The sequence below is a fragment of the Larimichthys crocea genome, chromosome XVII, assembly GCF_000972845.2.
Source record: "Larimichthys crocea isolate SSNF chromosome XVII, L_crocea_2.0, whole genome shotgun sequence".
Classification (NCBI taxonomy): Eukaryota; Metazoa; Chordata; class Actinopteri; family Sciaenidae; genus Larimichthys; species Larimichthys crocea.
This window is the reverse complement of record NC_040027.1, coordinates 8,762,501-8,780,414: the sequence shown is the minus strand read 5'-3', so window position 1 is coordinate 8,780,414 and position 17,914 is coordinate 8,762,501. Positions and strand designations below refer to the sequence as shown.

The 17,914-nt window shown below is 42.1% G+C and overlaps 1 protein-coding gene across 3 annotated transcripts in view; it reads left to right on the top strand.

Annotated features, from left to right (window-relative positions):
* The window catches only part of LOC109140338 (BMP/retinoic acid-inducible neural-specific protein 3), a 45,322-nt gene extending 28,914 nt beyond the window's left edge, over positions 1-16,408 (top strand). For 2 of the 3 annotated variants that reach the window (XM_019266912.2, XM_019266911.2), the window contains exons 5-8: positions 4,712-4,817; positions 5,243-5,479; positions 9,109-9,331; positions 14,507-16,408. In XM_019266912.2, coding sequence (XP_019122457.1) covers positions 4,712-4,817; positions 5,243-5,479; positions 9,109-9,331; positions 14,507-15,623 — 1,683 coding nt within the window. In that variant the 3' untranslated portion in view covers positions 15,624-16,408. The remainder of the gene's footprint in view (positions 1-4,711; positions 4,818-5,242; positions 5,480-9,108; positions 9,332-14,506) is intronic. The other variant, XM_019266913.2, reaches the window with a different exon arrangement.
* Positions 16,409-17,914: the final 1,506 nt, after the last annotated feature.

The following is a 17,914-nucleotide window of genomic DNA, read 5'->3' as shown; positions in this document are numbered from 1 at the left end:
GCATGTGTAAGCATCACAAACTGCTTATTCTAGGAAAGCCTTTAAGTGCAATTAAATGTTCCATTAAATGCAGCTGTTAGTTATTCCAATGCAGTCAGCACAATTATCTTGTAGTCAATTATGGCACATTAATAATTCCCCCACCAGCCGATCCATGTCATTTACATATCACATTTTTTTGGGATTCTCGTATGTTCTCTCGTTTCTAGCGAACGTTTGCCGGCTCGAGGTCTTGGAAGTGAAGGAAATATACAAACATTTTTCTTTTTTCTTTTTTCTTTTTTGGGGTCGATTTCTAATAGAGAGGGCTGACTGTGCACACATGCTCTGCTCCACTGGGTTCTTTCTGCAGATGGTCTCATTGCTATGCATAGAAAAGCCATCTTTAGATTTGCATTTGGTCAATTTTCCCCTTTAAGTTGGACATCTGTCTGTGTTGGAAATTAATCTGTGGATCCCCGCGGAGCCTGCTCCGATTTTAATTAATTGTGTTAATGTGTCAATAATAAAAAGAAGAAGAAAGAAAGTCAGTCGTTCCACCTCTTCCACACCCTCTCTACCTTTGTCTGACCGTCCTGAAATTAAAAATCTTAATGAAAGGACTATATTAAATCGCTGTTAATTAAGAAAAAAAGAGTTCAGGAGGCTAAACGAGACACGCGATGCATATTACACACACAGAACTCTGAGCTTTTAATCATCTTCATGTCTCTCTGTGTTCGGTTTCCTCGTTGACCTTGTAGTTGTCAAAAGAAGAAAAAAAAAATAATAACTTTTCTGCCCACAGCGGCAAAAGTCTTCCTCCTTGTTCCTCCTGGCTGGATACCACTGTTGCCTGTCATTAATCTAGCAAGGAGATGTTACTTTTATTGGACCTTTGGGAAAATATTAAAAGAAGACACCGTCATGGTGTTTGGCAATAATTCGCAAGTGACAGCGAAGGAGATGGATTTCCCTTCAGGTTGGCAGTTTATATTTGCTGCCCGTGGAGCCTGGATGTACGCGTGCTCTAAATCAGGCTTTTGTCAAGGATGATTGAGCTGAGATTGTGAACAATCTAAGCATGTGCTTAAAGGAGTGTTGTCTGGCATGTGTGTGTGTGTGTGTGTGTGTGTGTGTGTGTGTGTGTGTCTATTATCAGCACAAATCTGACAATACAATGTCTTTGAGCTTTGGATGTAGTTGCATGTTTCAGGACTTGCGGCAAAAACTTCAGATCTTTTTATGTCTGTCTTCTGTCTCGACTTAACTTTTGTTTCTCGCAGCAAGTTTCTTCTTTTCATTTCATTCACGCGGCGTCGTCATCTCTGTGACTTTACGCTCGGAGGGGGGATCTATTTTCTGCTGAATTAAGATGATTTTTCATACTAAGACCAGTTATTAGAGTCTGCACCTGACTGTTTTTGCAACTCTTTCTCACTCTTGTGATTTCATTTTCCTTGTGGGCACGTCGGCCTATACCATCAGTGTGATCAGCGATGCGTTCACCACTGTTTAAACCGGTTGGTGGTGCACAGTGCTGCCGTTGCCACATTGTGTCTGAAAGGACCATAAGTCTTGGTCTGAATATTGGGGCGCATCCACAAATGATGCTCGAGGGGTACCTACAGCGTCATTGTTTGAAGTGTAGTACCGGTGACTGTGAGCTTGGCACTTGGCAGTGAGTGCATGCTGCTTTTAGTAAAGTTATAAATAACCCAATTAAATTCATCAATCTCCGTCGACAGAGTGGAACGGTAGCGTGGAAGCAATCACTTGAATTTGCACGACGTGAAGCCCACACCGATTCACAACAACGTTTCAGAACAACAAGGTCCTTCGAGCGAACGCGCCGTGAAAACATGCTGCCCCTTTTCTAACCGGAGAAAAACACAATCTGCTTTAAAAGACACAAAGACCAACAGAGTTTTTACACACCTTGTCCAATGTCCAGGAGGAATTCAATCAGTGTAATCTGTCTGCAAAGCATGTTTGGACTCTGCGTCAAACCTCCTCCGTCTAATGCCGAGCTCTCTGATTCATTTAGACAGCAGAGTACAGGCCAGTGGCTGTTCTCCATCCGAATGGTTGCTTTCTTTTTCTTTAAATTGTATTCAGTCAACCCACATATTGAGTCATAACATTTAAATTTAGAATGAATGTAATTACTGATTTTTTGGAGTTTAGCCAGCAGAGAATCAGTGGTGAGTTTTAATAGATCGCCCGACTGGTAATACAAATAAACACATTGAGCTGGAGTGGAGCTGTGGATCAGTTATCTGCCTGAACGCCTTCAAAAGCTTCATTTGTCCCAGAAAATAATTTCCTCCTCGTGCACAGGAGCTTCTTTTTTATTACAAACAGGAGGACGGACTCGTTCATATGAGTAAATACAAGCAAGCAACAGATGCTGCACAAGAAGCATCATCTAGTCTTGTACACTCTGTTAGGTTTAAAATTCACTTCCATTACGAAAACAGCTTCTTTTTTTTCTAGGCCGGTGTTGTGATGATTTGGGCTTCTGCCACAGGCCAAGGTGAAAAGTGCAGGCTACAAATCACAGTCGCTGTTTTCATGAATTTACCGAGCAAATTGCAAAGTTAATTTCCCGGCACAGACACAAAGACGGAGCGATGTTTACCGCACAGGCTGTGTGTTCAGACACACATCGGCTTTTTTTTGACAATCCTTGTACACACAGCTCGCTGCTTAACTGTCCTCGGTATGTACACATATTTTTTTCTCCCTTCGAATAACTGCTCACTTCTCAAACCCGAGCAAGAGGAAGAGGCTGAACTCGGCTGTCTGTACCTGCGTCAGTCGGTGCGATGTTCTTCTTCCTCCACTCCTACATGTCTGACCTGCTCTGAGTCAATTAACCTGACTCAGAATAGGTAAAACTGAGTTGTCCTCTTGGTGCCCAGCTGGTGCTTCCAACACGCCCACTCATGACAGAGCGCTGAAGAGCAGATCTTCTTTTTTTTTTTTTTTTGTGGATCGAAGTTGTCTGATACGATTTGGAGACAAGTCGTTAAACCAGGAATCATTTCATCGCTAATTATGTACACATAGCGTTTGGGTGACAGATTGTCAGATATTCAGAAATGCCATAATGATGCATGAGTGTTGATTAATAAGGTGGCCATGTCTTCTATAGACTGGCTGGTGGATGACCCCCTCTCAGCGCCAAACCCGCCGATAACGCCTGCCAACTTGTTTGGCGCCTCATTTCCTGTCATTGAACCATTTCCTAGATTTGTACAAGTCTCCTCCTGGGACATAGAGAAACTCTCATGCTAACCAAATGTGTTTCCTCCTCTCAAGCTGCAGTAATTTAATATCCTCCAACCCCTGATTTCTCTTGTGGAGACTCAAGCAGCCACATCAATTTCCTCAGGGGAAAAGTTTTTGTGTTGAAATCCACCCTTCGCCATTCTCTCTCCGTCAAGGTGACTTGATTGGTTGTGATTAAAGTAATCACACCTACCAGCAGTAATAATCCCATTGTTGTCCCCATTGTTCAACTCCGCCACAGGTGCACCAAAATGACCAGAAAGCATTTGTACGCACATCATGCACATTTGACAGAGCTTTCTGCCGTGCGTCACTGATTTGAAAAATAGAGGCATGAATAAAAAGTCAAAAAAACGATTGTTAGAAAAGGTGTTGCAGCTTTGAGTCACCAGTTGCACTCTACAAACAGTTGTAGCCGCAATTTAGTTCAATTTTATGCAAGAAGCTACATGGTAATGATAGATAACAACAAGGGCCATTTGGCACGCGGGGACATTGTAATTCATTGTTTTTAGCAAAGCTAGTGCAATTAGCTGTCCTTTAGCGGTTGGTGAGGGTCAAAGAGCCAACCGATGCGAGGCTGGGTACACCTGAGACAGGTGGAGAACGTGCAAAGGTCCCAGCGAGCTGGTTTTAACAGAGAACCTTCATGCTGAGAGGTGTTAGTGCTAACTGTAGCCGTTAAAAAATGCAAAAAAACATTCTGATAGTGTGCAGCCAGAAAGAGAACATGCCAGATCAAGTCTACTTTAACCACTACTGGCAGAACACACCGGAAACTCTGACTGAATTTGCTGCAGTTAGAGTTTCATTGTGGGTAATGTAGGCAGGGGTTTAACAAGGAAGAGGAAAACATGGAGAGTGGTTCAGTAATGTCCATTGTGGGATGATGTTATCGGAGAGCAACGCTACATCGGTTGCTGTCTTTTAAGAGGAGCGGCTCTGCAGCCAATCCTCTCATCACATTCCAGCCCGTGTAGTCCTGTAACAATGTTGCAATTACACAAATCCTCAGGTGCATGTTTAATTGAATAGGACATGCTTACACTGGCATCACAATGGATTTTAGCATGTTACGGGTGTCGGCGGGCATTGTAATGGGTAAACACAATGCGGAGTTACAGTAGATTTGACAGAAGACTCATTACGCTTTTACTCCGGGGATCCTTATCGCAACTCAATTTCTCGACCACAGACTTACAAAGTCATTCCCCAAATATGATTTGCACAATGGAGGGGTCTAAATAATGCGTAATGTACTTTGTGTTTCTCAGAAGAGGAGATCGTGTCATTAATCTTATTCTGCATGACATTTAGTCATGTGCTCCCTTGTCAGTTATCCCCCTCCTCTCTCTCTCTCTCTCTGTATCTTTAATGCCATTAGTGGGTTTCTTTCTCAGTATGGATTATTGTTGTGTGCCTGTTTTTCTTTCTTTAGGTGACCGAAACAAGGACGGGCCCTCTTGGATGCAGTAACTATGACAACCTCGACTCTGTCAGCTCCGTTTTGGTTCAGAGCCCCGAAAACAAGATTCATTTGCAAGGTTGGCCATCCATAATTGAACTCCCCCAATTTCTGATGGAATTGTCACAGTGTCTGTTCTCTGGCGAGCTTATAACTGCAGCATGAGAGTGTCAGGATGAATTTAGCTTCAATCACTCTTTGGATTTTTATTTATTTTTTTTTTTTTGTTCATGCATGCTTGCAGAGTTCTGAAGTGAATCCCAGACAGTAATGATTCAGAACAAAAGTAGCACAACTGTGCAGTAAAAATAAAACTTAAAGTGAATCTCAGCATATTGCTTGTGACGCCAAGCATATGTCAGACAAACAAATAAAAAAAAAAGAGTTGCGGCCTTCAGTGATTTACAGATCTAGTGCACAGCAGCCATGCAGTAACAAAAGTACTCACAGCTCCCGCTTCATTCATCCGTATGTTTGTGTTCGTCTTTTTTCTTCTTGCTGCAGGTCTTCAGGCCATTCTGCCAGAATACCTGAGGGCCAGGTTTGTGCAGGCAGCTCTCAGCTACATTGGTTGTAATGAGGAAGGCCAGTTTGTGTGCCGGAACAATGACTGCTGGTGCCAGTGCGCCGAGGACTACCCACAGTGTAATTGCCCCGAGGTGGATCTGAGGGCTATGGAAGTCAGTTTGCTGAAAATCCGAGACACCTGGAACATGGCCAACCAAGAGTTTGAGGAGTCAGGTCAGTGTTTTCCCTTTTTATTTTTTCAATGAGTGTGACCCTCCCACTGACGGCAAATTAGACCCTATTGTTAGAGCAGCTGACGGGCAAAGAAAACGAGGGACAATTGCATCCAATCCATGTAATTGGAATTCATCAGTACACAGACGAGCAATTTTTAAAGCAGCATCTTGCAAAGAGATACGAAAAGAACAGAGAAGAACCTCCCATTCCCATTAACTGAGGAAAGTCCATCACATCCAAGTCATTTCAGAGGTCCCAGAGTTCGATGTGGTCTCGACAGCAGAATGTTTGTCCTTTCCATACATGTAAAACCCTTTGACATTTCTTTATGGTTGGCTGTTGCAGCTATTACTCAACACCTCAGTAAGGGTGAACAATATGGATAAACTAAAAAGTGGCATGGCAGACACCATCGTCATGTTAAATGATATTTTAAAGTTCAATGATGAATTAAGTACATTTCACTGTAATGTAATGTAATGCCTCTTAAGCTTTTAATGTGTCATCGAATGCACTCAGAGAAAGCCAAAGTCACTTCGTAGTCATGGTAGCAATGATAGAAATGTGGTTTATATTGTAAAAAGGTTGCAGTTTGATTAGAATTAGGCACCAAAACTACACAGTTTACACCACATTACATAATTAACCAAACATATATATGTTACTTAATTTATGTGCATATTTGTTTCTCTTGACGGGACAAACAGCACTCTGCTGGGTAGGAGTCTTGTGTTTGTTTCGTCCATGCATCCAGCACAACGTCCTCCAGACATGGACTTTCTTGATCTTTACACTATTTATCACTTTAAAAAAAATAAATGAAATAAATGTTTGTTGAGCAATCTACCAAATTTAAGGACCAGGTTGCAAACCGCTCGCCTGACCCTTTCCTTCCAAGCTTGAAGGAGAAACTATGGTGGCCATGAAAAAACACAAAAAGGCCCCAGAGTCAGTGTGTCCGTTCCGGTTTTAATATAGAAACATGCTGCTTCAACATGGACGAGGACCGACAGTGTCTGTAGATACAAAAGTCTCATTTTAAGGTAACGGAAACTTTCAGGTGATGTGCATATCCCCGTTCCTGATGCTTAATGTTACACACTGGACCTTTAAATGTTTGACAAATTAAAGTTCATCACATTGATGGAAAAAATCTTGTAAATCCAATACTGCTATAAAGCAGATCTGCTTATTGATCGGCAACATGTCCCTCGGTGGCCTAATGCAGCGAGAGATATTAAAGCCGTCGCTGACTCAGCCCAAACAACACTGAAAAAATCTCTAACGGTTGACAAACCTGTCACAGGTATGGACAGAGAGAGAACAGCGGCTTGACGCCATTCGAGAGCGTCTGCGTGCAGGAATTGCGTGTTGCAGATGTCCAACGTGAGAGAGGGGTATTTATAGTATTTACAGTATTTACAGTAATGTGACTGGGTCAACAGTGATTCAGTCAAATTAAGGTTTCTCAGTGCTGTGGGAGGAGCTGTCAGGAATAAACGGTTGCCGTGATCTGTTAGTGGCCTATGATGTAACCTGTGATGTAAAACTCCGTTAACCTCATTTATTATCAGGGTAACGGGAAAAAAACAGGCACATCAGCTATCAGCTAACCATTGTGTTAACAGTCTTCACTTTGTTCAAGGTCATTTCATCAATAACAGGCGTGCAGCATGGCACAGCCTTTGACTGGTAATACGAAAATTTCTCCCTGACAGCGAATCACGTATTTTACTGAGTGTTCCAACATGGCTCTGCTTCTGTGTCCCCATCATTACTGAAACTGCGAGCTGCATCCACAGGCTGTGAGGGCATCTAGCTGTTTCAGCCCTGCCTTAAGCTTTTCCTTTGAGTGTGTTATTACCGGCTACATGCTTCTGTACTAAGGGCAACTTGATTAGCACACAGCTGGCAATAACTTAAGCAGCAAGGTGCCCTGAGAATCCGCAGTCGCAGTGCTGTATTAAATAAAGAAAAATAAGTAAGTTCCCTTGAAATCCCCCAGGGGATCCACCTGTATATTGGATCTAATAGAGAACAACTAACATCAGCAGCAGCAGAGGAGCGAGATTATTAATCACCGCTGATTGTTAAATGAGGATTCCACAGTCAGCTGATGGCGGACATGATTTCCACTGAGTGTGGTACGCTTTAATAAAAACACGAGCAGGATCAGAATCTTAACTTTGAAAATAGCATCGTGAAACAGGTGCTGATCAAAATGTGTTTCAATATTTTGCAAAAATAATATTGCTCATCATCATCATGTATTAATTGCGACCTCATAATTTAGCATTTCAAAAAATATCCTCCCTCTGACAGCCATGTTGTTTTCAATAATGCCCGGAAAGTGTCCGTCCTTGTGCTCCTCCGAATCTTGACAGCTTCTTCTATTTTTAAAGTGCTGTTACCTTCCCCTGGTTTCACTGGATGACAAGATAATAATGGTGGGTAGACAGAGTGGGTTTCTGGGGATGAGGTTATCGTTGTCTTGGTGATGGAATAATGGTCTAGTTCAGCAGGAACTTGCATTTTCCACCATAACCCAAGAAACCTATGAACTAATATCTCCTCCATGAGCAGAGAGCAGCTGACGTACACGCGGCAAATTCACAGAGATCACGTACGATACGTTTCAAAGTCACCACACTGATGAGTCCATTTAAAAACACACGTATAGACCGCGCCTGATGATACTTCAATAACAAATAATTTGTCTTTTTCTTAATTTCTTATTGTTTCTTTAATTGCTCCTGGTTGAACTTTTTGGTACGCAGGTGATGTTTCGATTATGGAAATAATATATCAATAAATAAATGAGAAGATAGATAGATAGATAGATAGATAGATAGATAGATAGATAGATAGATAGATAGATAGATAGATAGATAGATGGATAGATGGATAGATGGATGGATGCATGCCATGATCAGTCAACAGGGATCATCTTTACCCAACATGTGAAATCAAATGAGCAAACATCGACGGATCTTCTCAGGAGGATCTCTCTCATTTCAAAAATGTAGGCCATGGAAAGCACCCCCAAATACCCTTTTATTATATTTTATTACAAGCTGTTTAATCAACTTATTAATTTCACAGGAACATGTAATACATCTTGCATAATCACTTGGGAAGCCATTGACACTTAATTGGTTTTCTAATCAGATGCTGCGTTATCAAGATAATGTTGACTAATTACAAACAGCGCAGTCGTTTTCTCATCAGTTGTTGCACTTGTATAGATTTTCCATTCAACCAATCATGGTTACGGCGATGATGTTGTTGTTACTGAATGCCTTGAAAATTTCATCTGTTCTGTGCATTGTGCAGCTCTGAGATTTTATCCACCAGAGCTCGTTGTCTATTTCTCACAGAGAGACTCGGACTAGTCGAGGAAAAGCTGTCGGCTGTTCGTTAATGGAATTTTAAAGAAAATCGGATCTCACACCTGCGTATTTAGCTCTGCCTTTCTCCATCAGCATATGCGTCAAACAACATCACATTCAGTTTCCTCTGCAGCCTCTGCAAACTGATTCTCTCATTTGGTCTGACTCGATTGAGAGTTAGTTTGGCCTGTGATAAAAAGAAAGGGTGTTGATCTCGCATCTGTCTCTGCCTTCCAGATGAGTTTCAGAACTTCGTCCGACGGCTTCCCACGTTCTACGCCCTGAACACGTCCGCCATTCAGTACTTCTGGAAGATGGAGCCGACGGTTCACCAGCGCTACAAACAGCTGGAGCTGAGCAACCAGCAGCTGCTGAGCAAAGCGCAGCGCATCGCCAACAAGCTCTTCACCCTCAGCAAGAGGTGTCGAACTCAGCCCAGAATTATTATGCTGAGGGAGAGGTGAGAAAGCGATAAGTATAACTGCTGACCTTTCTGTTGATGCGGACGTGTGTGTGTGTCTGTGTGTGTGTGTGTGCATACGTGTGAAAATGAGCAAAGATTTCCAGAGCCTGCAGCTACATCACAAGTTCTTTCAAGCAAGCTGTGAACGCCACTGCTCATTTATTTTCTTTAGCACACTCTGTGCGCAGCGCTTTGTTATCCCCCAAACTAGGCATTATGCTAATAACACACACACAATGTATTAGTGCTTTGATATTCGACTGAGGTCCTACTGAAGTGAGCTATAGTGTCACACCTGATGACTTGGCATCACTCCCAGCCCCGGCCTCCTTACATCCAGGAAATCAAAGCTATCCTCCTGTGAAATTAAACTGTGCAGTGTTTTAAGAGAATATGCTAAGTTTGGGAGATTTTCCTGTTGGTTAACTGGCCTGTGATGAAAGACAAAAAACTTCTCCTCAGTAGATCATCACCACCTTCAGCATCATCATCATCACCATCATCATCATCATCTATTTTTTGTGTTTGTCCTATCGTGTGCAGACTCTGACTTGATGCAAATCTTCATCCCCTGCATCGTGATTTTGTAGCTGCACCTACAGTCTCCCATTGCCCACCACCATCATTCATTCAAACACAACATTATTCAGAGCCTCAACAAGTTTTTTTAAGCAGATACCAAGATTTTGGCATGCAGCACAACAGGCAGTGAGCCACAGAGTTGGTGCACATTTTTTTATGGGATGCTTACTGAGGATTTACAGCAGTATTTAGGTGCCAAACAGGTTACATTATTCATTATTTACCTATAGTCAGAATGGAGAATCTACCTGCCAGTAAACTGGAAGAAAAACACCAACAACAACAACAACAAACCCCTGGAAAGTTTATTTTAAGACTGTTTAGAGGGAGCGGTTTCGAACGGTGAAATTTAAAGTCAGCAGGAGTAAAAAAAATCTGCTGCACTGTCGCCGGATGCACACGGAGTGATGACGATATTCAGACACAGTAAGGGAGAGAGAGAGAGAGAGGCAGAATGCAAATTAAAACATGCATTGCAAAATGACTTCAGTAAAGCTCTCCGCTCAACAACACAGTCACGAGAACAGAAATGTAACACCCTGTCATCTTTCACACGGCTGCACCTTTTTGTTTCCTGCAGGTTCTTTCTACCTGTCACTGCATTTACAGTACAGAGCAGGCTGTGATCTGGAGTTTTACCAATCTCCCATATTGATCATCGATTTCTCAACTCAATCAATGACATTTTTTTCTTTTAGTATAGCTTAAATAGTCTGCTGTTTGTCATTTTCTGAAGGGTGTGTCATCATTTGTCCCTTCTTAGTAATGTCATAAATGATGGCTCTTTTATTTTGAAGGCATAATGCCGTTCAACAGCAGCAGCAGCAGCAGCTCCCCAGACAAACGCAACACAAAGTCAAAACAGAGTGACATCAGATTCAACTTTCTGCAGCGGCGCTTTATGTAATCAGAGCTCGTTTACATGTGTAGTCTTTGTTAAGAGACAGCTCAATGACAAAAAAATAAAAATGCAGTGATGCAACGTTTGCGGCCATCGCGGCAATTTGCAACAGGCTTAGTAAATATCTCCCTTTTGTGTCTTAGGGCTCCACAGAAAAATGACAATGATGAAATTAAATGATGAAATAATAAGTGACTAAAGCACAATGTGCAGCAAATCTAGTATTCAGTATTTTTCAACCCCTGAGCCGGGCGGAGCGAATTTACGGAGAGCGGTAAATGCAGTGGGAGCGATCAAAGTAAATGCTTAAAGTGGATATTTTGGATCCTGCTGTGATATAACCTGCTGCTCTCAAGTGATCTGAAGAAGAGTCTGCTGCTTCATATTATCAGAACTGAGGGCGAAGATTGGTGAATTATGAGTTTGACTTTGTCCAGCTGCATTAAAATGCACAATTTCCTTCTGCTGAATAAAAAAAAGAAAAATTCCACAGTGCGGTGACCTTAGTGAGCCTTTATGAAAAATATTATTTGTCACTTAATGCCAGAAATCCATTTTGGAGCTTCTATTGTAACTTTCAAGTACAGTCTTTGACAGTAAGGACATCATGTTTTTCTGCACTGTGTGAATACAATGTATCAGAACAGCTGCACAAAACAACCAATGTGTTTTTTTTCAGTTCAGTTAATAAATGTTGCCTCTAATGGAAAAAAAAAAAAAAAAGTTTTGCTCACTAGTGAAAATGGAATCTGCGGCAGAAGGAGAAAGTTTGCGTGCGGCATTGATCTGTGTGAAATGAGCTGACAGACAACGAACAGATTGCAGAGTGAACACCCGGCTTCTCTCTGGCCCGCGCTGCACACTGCGTCTCCATGACAGTTTACATGTCCTGCTGACACAATGCGCTTTGTGAAGGCGGGACAGCTTCCTCTCCCTCGCTGTGCACAGCCTCCGCTCTGGAGGTGAGATATGCACAACTGACTCTGATGAGTTTCAGAGAAGCTGTGTACTGCTAAGACTGTTAACACGTTACATCGAGCGCCTTCTGACAAAATGTCACCAGATTTTTAAATTTGATGATTTGAGAAAATGTCTTTTTCTCCTGCTTCCTTTCTTTTTTTTTCTACCCCGTCCTCGTCACACTCTGCTGAACACAACAACAACTGTACACTCACTGTGATGTGGGAATATTGCATGAGCGAGACTCGCTGCTTCAAAGCTCTTGTGTTAAAACACTTTTATACCGCCTCTATTTCTTCTTCACATTTTGAAGGTGTACTTTTTTTTTTCTTATTTACTTTCCTCGGGTGGAATGAAAAGTATTCTGCTCTTTTTCACCCCCTGTGTTCACACTGCTAAACAAATGCAGCAAAATGTTTAAGTTTCGTGAAGTCTGACAACATAAAACCTTGAAAGGTCCACTGTGGTAGACGTAGTGGAATCTATCAGCGAGTTTGCAGCTTGCAAACAACTGAATACTGCCTCATCTCCGGTGAAACCAACAAAAATTGCAGTTTCCATTGTGTCCGTAGGTCTCCATATTAAAATCCCCAAACTTCACAGCAGAAATAAACATGTTTACAGCCTGGTGCAATGAATGACAGGTGGATGCCGGTCCAGGTGGCTTGTTTGAGCACCCAGGCGTCATTCAGCCCACCTCAGGTCCAACAACCATCCATTTTTTAGATTAGCTGGGCGGTGGCAGAGGCCAGAGACACAACACTGAGCGGTGACATCGCAGATACCACGTACATGTTTTATCCTCATCTCATCCTCGCCTTCTAAGCATGTTGGAGAAACTGCAATGGTGGCGACCTAGACCTACAGTTCAGTTTGTCGGTTCTGGGCTACTGTAGAAATAGTGGACCAACATGGCAGACTCATTTGCTGTGGGTAACAAAGACCCAACAGTTCTTATTTTCAGGTGATTACACACCAATGAAGACCCAACAGTTCTTATTTTCAGGTGATTACACACCAATGAAGACATAGTTATGAATATTATATGCCATTTTTGGCATATTATTCTTCTAATCTTCGCACTGGACCTTTAAACACAATATATCAACTGCACATTTTACGAATATCATCCCCAGTTCCAGTCTGAAAATGTGTCTTTCACATCAGATCAAACAAAGATCGTCCTTTTTAGAATACTCGACTTTTCCTGCACTGAATATGTCGTTTTCAGAGCATCCGTCTGATTCTGTTAAAGTGTTTCTTCAGTTACATTTATTGCAAATTACTTTCATCCGTCCTCCTTTGGCGTCAGCGCTCTGTACAATCACATGCATTCGACATTCATCACCGTGTCTCATCAAACGCTTGATGAACGAATCGTCAACAAACTGCCGTGGTATTTGTTCCCATTGTAGGAGAGAAACAAAAAAGGGAAATTGCCCCTCCGGAAAATGTACTGAGGTAGACACTTATTTTGAAATGCTGAAATATGCCTTATATTTGTTCTAAACCTAGTTTGTGAAGTTGTGGAAAGAAACTTTTTAATGGCTTTGATCTAATATTCATCATTAAAGTTACAATCCCCAGTGCCGCACACACGATGCAGCCCAGCTATTATTTAGCCAAACAACTGTTTGGACAAATGTTATTTTTCCCTCCTTCAAAAATATGCTTTTGAATGTAAATTACTTATACATGCACCATTATTTCCCCTAAATTAATTTAGCAGCTGCACACGGCCGCAAGAACAAAACTGCTAACTCCGCTGGAGAACAAAAGAGGATTCAGAAGTGTGACAGATGTGGAACAAAGAAAGTAAAAGACTGATTTACGACATTATATTCTCGTCATGCGCTCCATCTGCTCCTTTTTCCACAAACAATCTCAGGAATTTTGATTTACCATTAGTGTTTGTGTCAGAGAATAAATGAAACATTTGGCGATTGTTACTTATATAATCCGAGCTGCTTACATATGCATGAAAAATCCCTGTTTTAAAATCAGACGTTCTGCTATCACACTTGAGATATTACACAGTGTTCTAAAAGGCTGAGAGGAGAAAAATATTTTTATTCAGATATGTTTTATATGATGCATGGTTTGCAGAAGATAAAGCAATATATTTTTTAAACGTGTTTTCGTCTGAGCTCTTTTCACTGGATTAAAATGAGACTGTGCTGAAAAACAAACATTAGATATTTCCTGCACCAATCAATGTTGAACAATCAGAATCAGAGTGTGATTAAAGTTCAAGGTCAATCAACCGAATCAAACTAAAACTTCCATTAGCTTATTATTTCAGACTGATCGGATACACGGACTGGTTTTTATTTCTAGAATTATCGGATTCAAACATCCAGGGATCTGAATGAGCGTTCAAACGTGGGTGCTCAGCGGACATTGAATGTCTGGTGAATGTTCATCCTTACAGAAGAACCGCGGAGGACTGTTGACCTTCACCCGTACATCCCTCGCCCACACTGTCAGATCAGAGGAAGATTGTAAAACCTCAGCGATGTTTTCTTTGACACATATTATTGAAACATCTCATGCATCATATCACTTTGCTCAACCCACAACCAAGAGATCAAATGTGACCTTATATAATGGGAGGGTTATGTTGGTCGCTCTGAAATTGGTTTTAATTGTTCTGTATTCAACACTTTTAGGAAATGTTTCTCACTTCAGGTCCACAGTAAATCTTACATGCTTCTCTGTCTCTCTTGCAGACCCTTCAGCTACTGGCTGAACTACATCCTCTCGATCATGTACTGCAGTGAGAACAACCACATCGGCTCGTACCTGGAGGAGACCAGAAGCTGCTCCTGCCCCTACGAGCACCCGCCCTGCCAGGGTGTGATCCCCTGCACGGTGAGCGAGGGCACCTCCTGCGCCTCCTGCTCCTACGAGAACCGCTCCCGCTGTGCCACCTGCAACCAGGGTTACATGCTGAGCCAGGGCGTGTGCCGCAACGAGGTGCCCGACTCCACTGACCACTACATCGGCTTCGAGACGGACCTGCAGGACATGGAGCTGCGCTACCTTCTGCAGAAACGCGACAACCGCATCAGCATTCACGGCATCTTTGTCAGCAACGACGTCAGGCTGAACAACTGGTTCGACCCGTCGTGGAGGAAGAGGATGCTGCTGACGCTGAAGAGTAATAAATACAAGTCAAACCATGTCCACATGCTCCTGGGGATGTCTCTACAGATCTGCCTTACCAAGAACAGCACTCTGGACCCCATGCTGTCTGTCTATATCAATCCATTTGGGGGGAGCCACTCGGAGAGTTGGATCATGCCCATAGACCAGAATAACTACCCAGACTGGGAGAGGACTAAATTAGACATTCCCTATGACTGTTATAACTGGACTTTGACTTTGGGCAACAAGTGGAAAACATTTTTTGAGACAGTCCACTTTTACCTACGGAGCCGGATCAGAGGACCCTCAAGTAACGGGAACGGAACTGTATATTATGAACCCTTGGAGTACCTGGAACCGGGACGAAATCTAGGCTACATGAAGATCAACAGCATCCAGGTATATGGCTATAGTATGCACTTTGACCCGGAAGCGATCCAGGACTTGATTTTACAGCTAGACTACCCATATACTCAGGGATCGCAGGACTCGGCCCTGCTGCAGCTGCTCGAGATCCGGGATCGGGTCAACAGGCTTTCCCCGCCCGGAGCTCAGCCTCTGGACCTCTTCTCCTGTCTGCTGCGGCATCGGCTGAAACTGTCCACCACAGACGTTGCCAGGATCCAGGCAGCGCTGCAGACTTTCAGTGCCAAGCAGCCCAACTCGATGGAATACGAAACAACCAAATTGTGTAGCTAATAAGTGGGCGAGCGGCCAGGTGCACAGATGGCGGAGCAGTTATCACACAGGCCTGATGATGGTTAAGAGCAATTCTGGAGTCGTGCAAAGGGACATTTGGGGGACATTTCCATCGTCGTCATGGATCTCGAGAGTGCTTTTGAGATTCTCATGTCAGCTTTTCGTATAAATTTGTACAACATTGTAGAATTAAGAAGGATTTCATCAAACTTGCCTCATTCCTTTTTTTCCTCTTCTCCTCCTCTCCTGATGGAAATAACTTTAACAGTTAATAAGATAAAAATTTTAAACTCTTTACCACCACCGATATGTTGCCAGTGTGCTGACATTTGTAGGTTGCACAGATTTGAGTCACTCATACGTCAACAAAAGCTTTCGCTGATGCAGTATTACCCGAGCAATGTAATCATCTCACGAATATAAACATTTCACCACCAGCATGTGTTTCTGTTCGTACTTTTATCGTCACGTTTATTTTATGGGTGCAGAAAATAAACAGAAATGCTTGTTTTTACTATCATCCACATGATGGGCACTTCATTGTTTTTAGCTTTTTCCATTCACCAATAAACTCACCCGTTTTTAAAGTCTACTACACATTTTTTGTAAGAAAAGAAATCAAATAAACAAACAAAATGAATAAATAGATGCTGTATTACTTCAGATCTGCCGAGAAAAATGACACCACAATCACAATATATGTTACATGTGCTTTTATTTTTATAATGCTGTCGTTTGTGAAACAAAAGTTACAAAAACACTGTCTATAAAATGTATAATACAATTTGTTAATACACTAAATAAAATACATTTTTATGTGTGGTCTATAGATGGTGTGCTTTGCCTTCATGTGTTAATGAATAGACCTTTCCTCCCTCCTCTCCGGCCACATTTCAGCGTCCCCAGGCCTCAACGTTACCTTTTTTCCTTCCGTCCACCAGGCGCCCTTGGACTTTCTCTCCTTTCAGGACGTCTCACCTACTCATCTTCACACCTGCTCCCACTTCCCTCATCCACTCTGTAATTACCTGGCCTTGCCCGCCCACCACCTCACCTGCATCTCATGCCCTAATCAGCCACACACTACATGTACCAGCAGAGAGGCTTTGTTCCTTATTCATTTAAAGCTGTTATTATTGTGCAAGCATGATAGCAAGGCACACAAGTGCACAAATACAAATACAGGTGCAGAGGCAGAGCTCGTGCAGTCTAAAATGATTTAATAATGTGAAACACAAAGACTTAGAGGGTAGAGCAAGGTCTAAAGTCCAAATAAAAGCAAAGACAGCAAAAATACTAAACACTTAGACGGAGCTAAATGTTTCAGGCAGCAGCCGACACTGAAACAAAGAAAAAGGGACTAAAGACACAAGAAAAGGTGGGATAACAAGACACAAGTCAAAACTAATCAGGGCAGAACAGACGATCAAAAGTGGCGGGAAACACGAGCAAGGAAGGAAATAAAGTTAGGGACACGAGAAGAGAACTACAAAAAACATGACCAAGACCCTGGAACTTTACATTACATTCCAGCTTCTCTGAAGGTTTTTAAGACCTGCGCTCTCCTTGTTCCCACATGCTAAATATCTGCCATGAAAAAGCTCCAGGTCGTCTTCGTTATTTAAGTTTGTTTAATGTGTCTTGAGGATTGAGGAAGTTATCGGGTCCTGTAAAGAGCATCAACTCCTAAAAGTAACACTGTTCGCTTCAACTTAAACTACATTTTGAGGTAAATCATCATTTTCAGATCCAAATGATAAAATTATGTTAGATAAACATGTAGGCTGGTAAGAAACAACTGTTATATGTTGTAATTATCACATTTTACTTTGATACTCGAGATATAAATACCATCATTTTAAAAAAGAAGCAATACAAATTGAGGTTGGGATGAAAAAATACTGCAGACAAAAGTCTGACATGTGTCGTTCATGTTATTAATGACACCTGTGCTTTTTCTTCTATGACCAGTCACAATGTCAGCTGTGTCACACTTAAGTCATCAACACTGAAACAAACCTGCACCAGGTAGATTCTAAATACACAGGTTGAACTTTGGTCTCCCGGGTCAAAGTTCTGGTCTTTGTCCAACCTCCCCCGCTGTTGGAACTATGGAAACACAAAGCAAAGCAGAGAGCACAAAACACTGATAAAGGACGAGTTTAATTTTAGAGTTTACATCAATTAGTGACAGCTGATGACTTGCCCCCGGTTAAGTTTGTCATTTTAACAGGTTTGTACACTTTGCTATTAATAATAAGAAGCATGGGTTTACTGGCTCGTACGTTTTG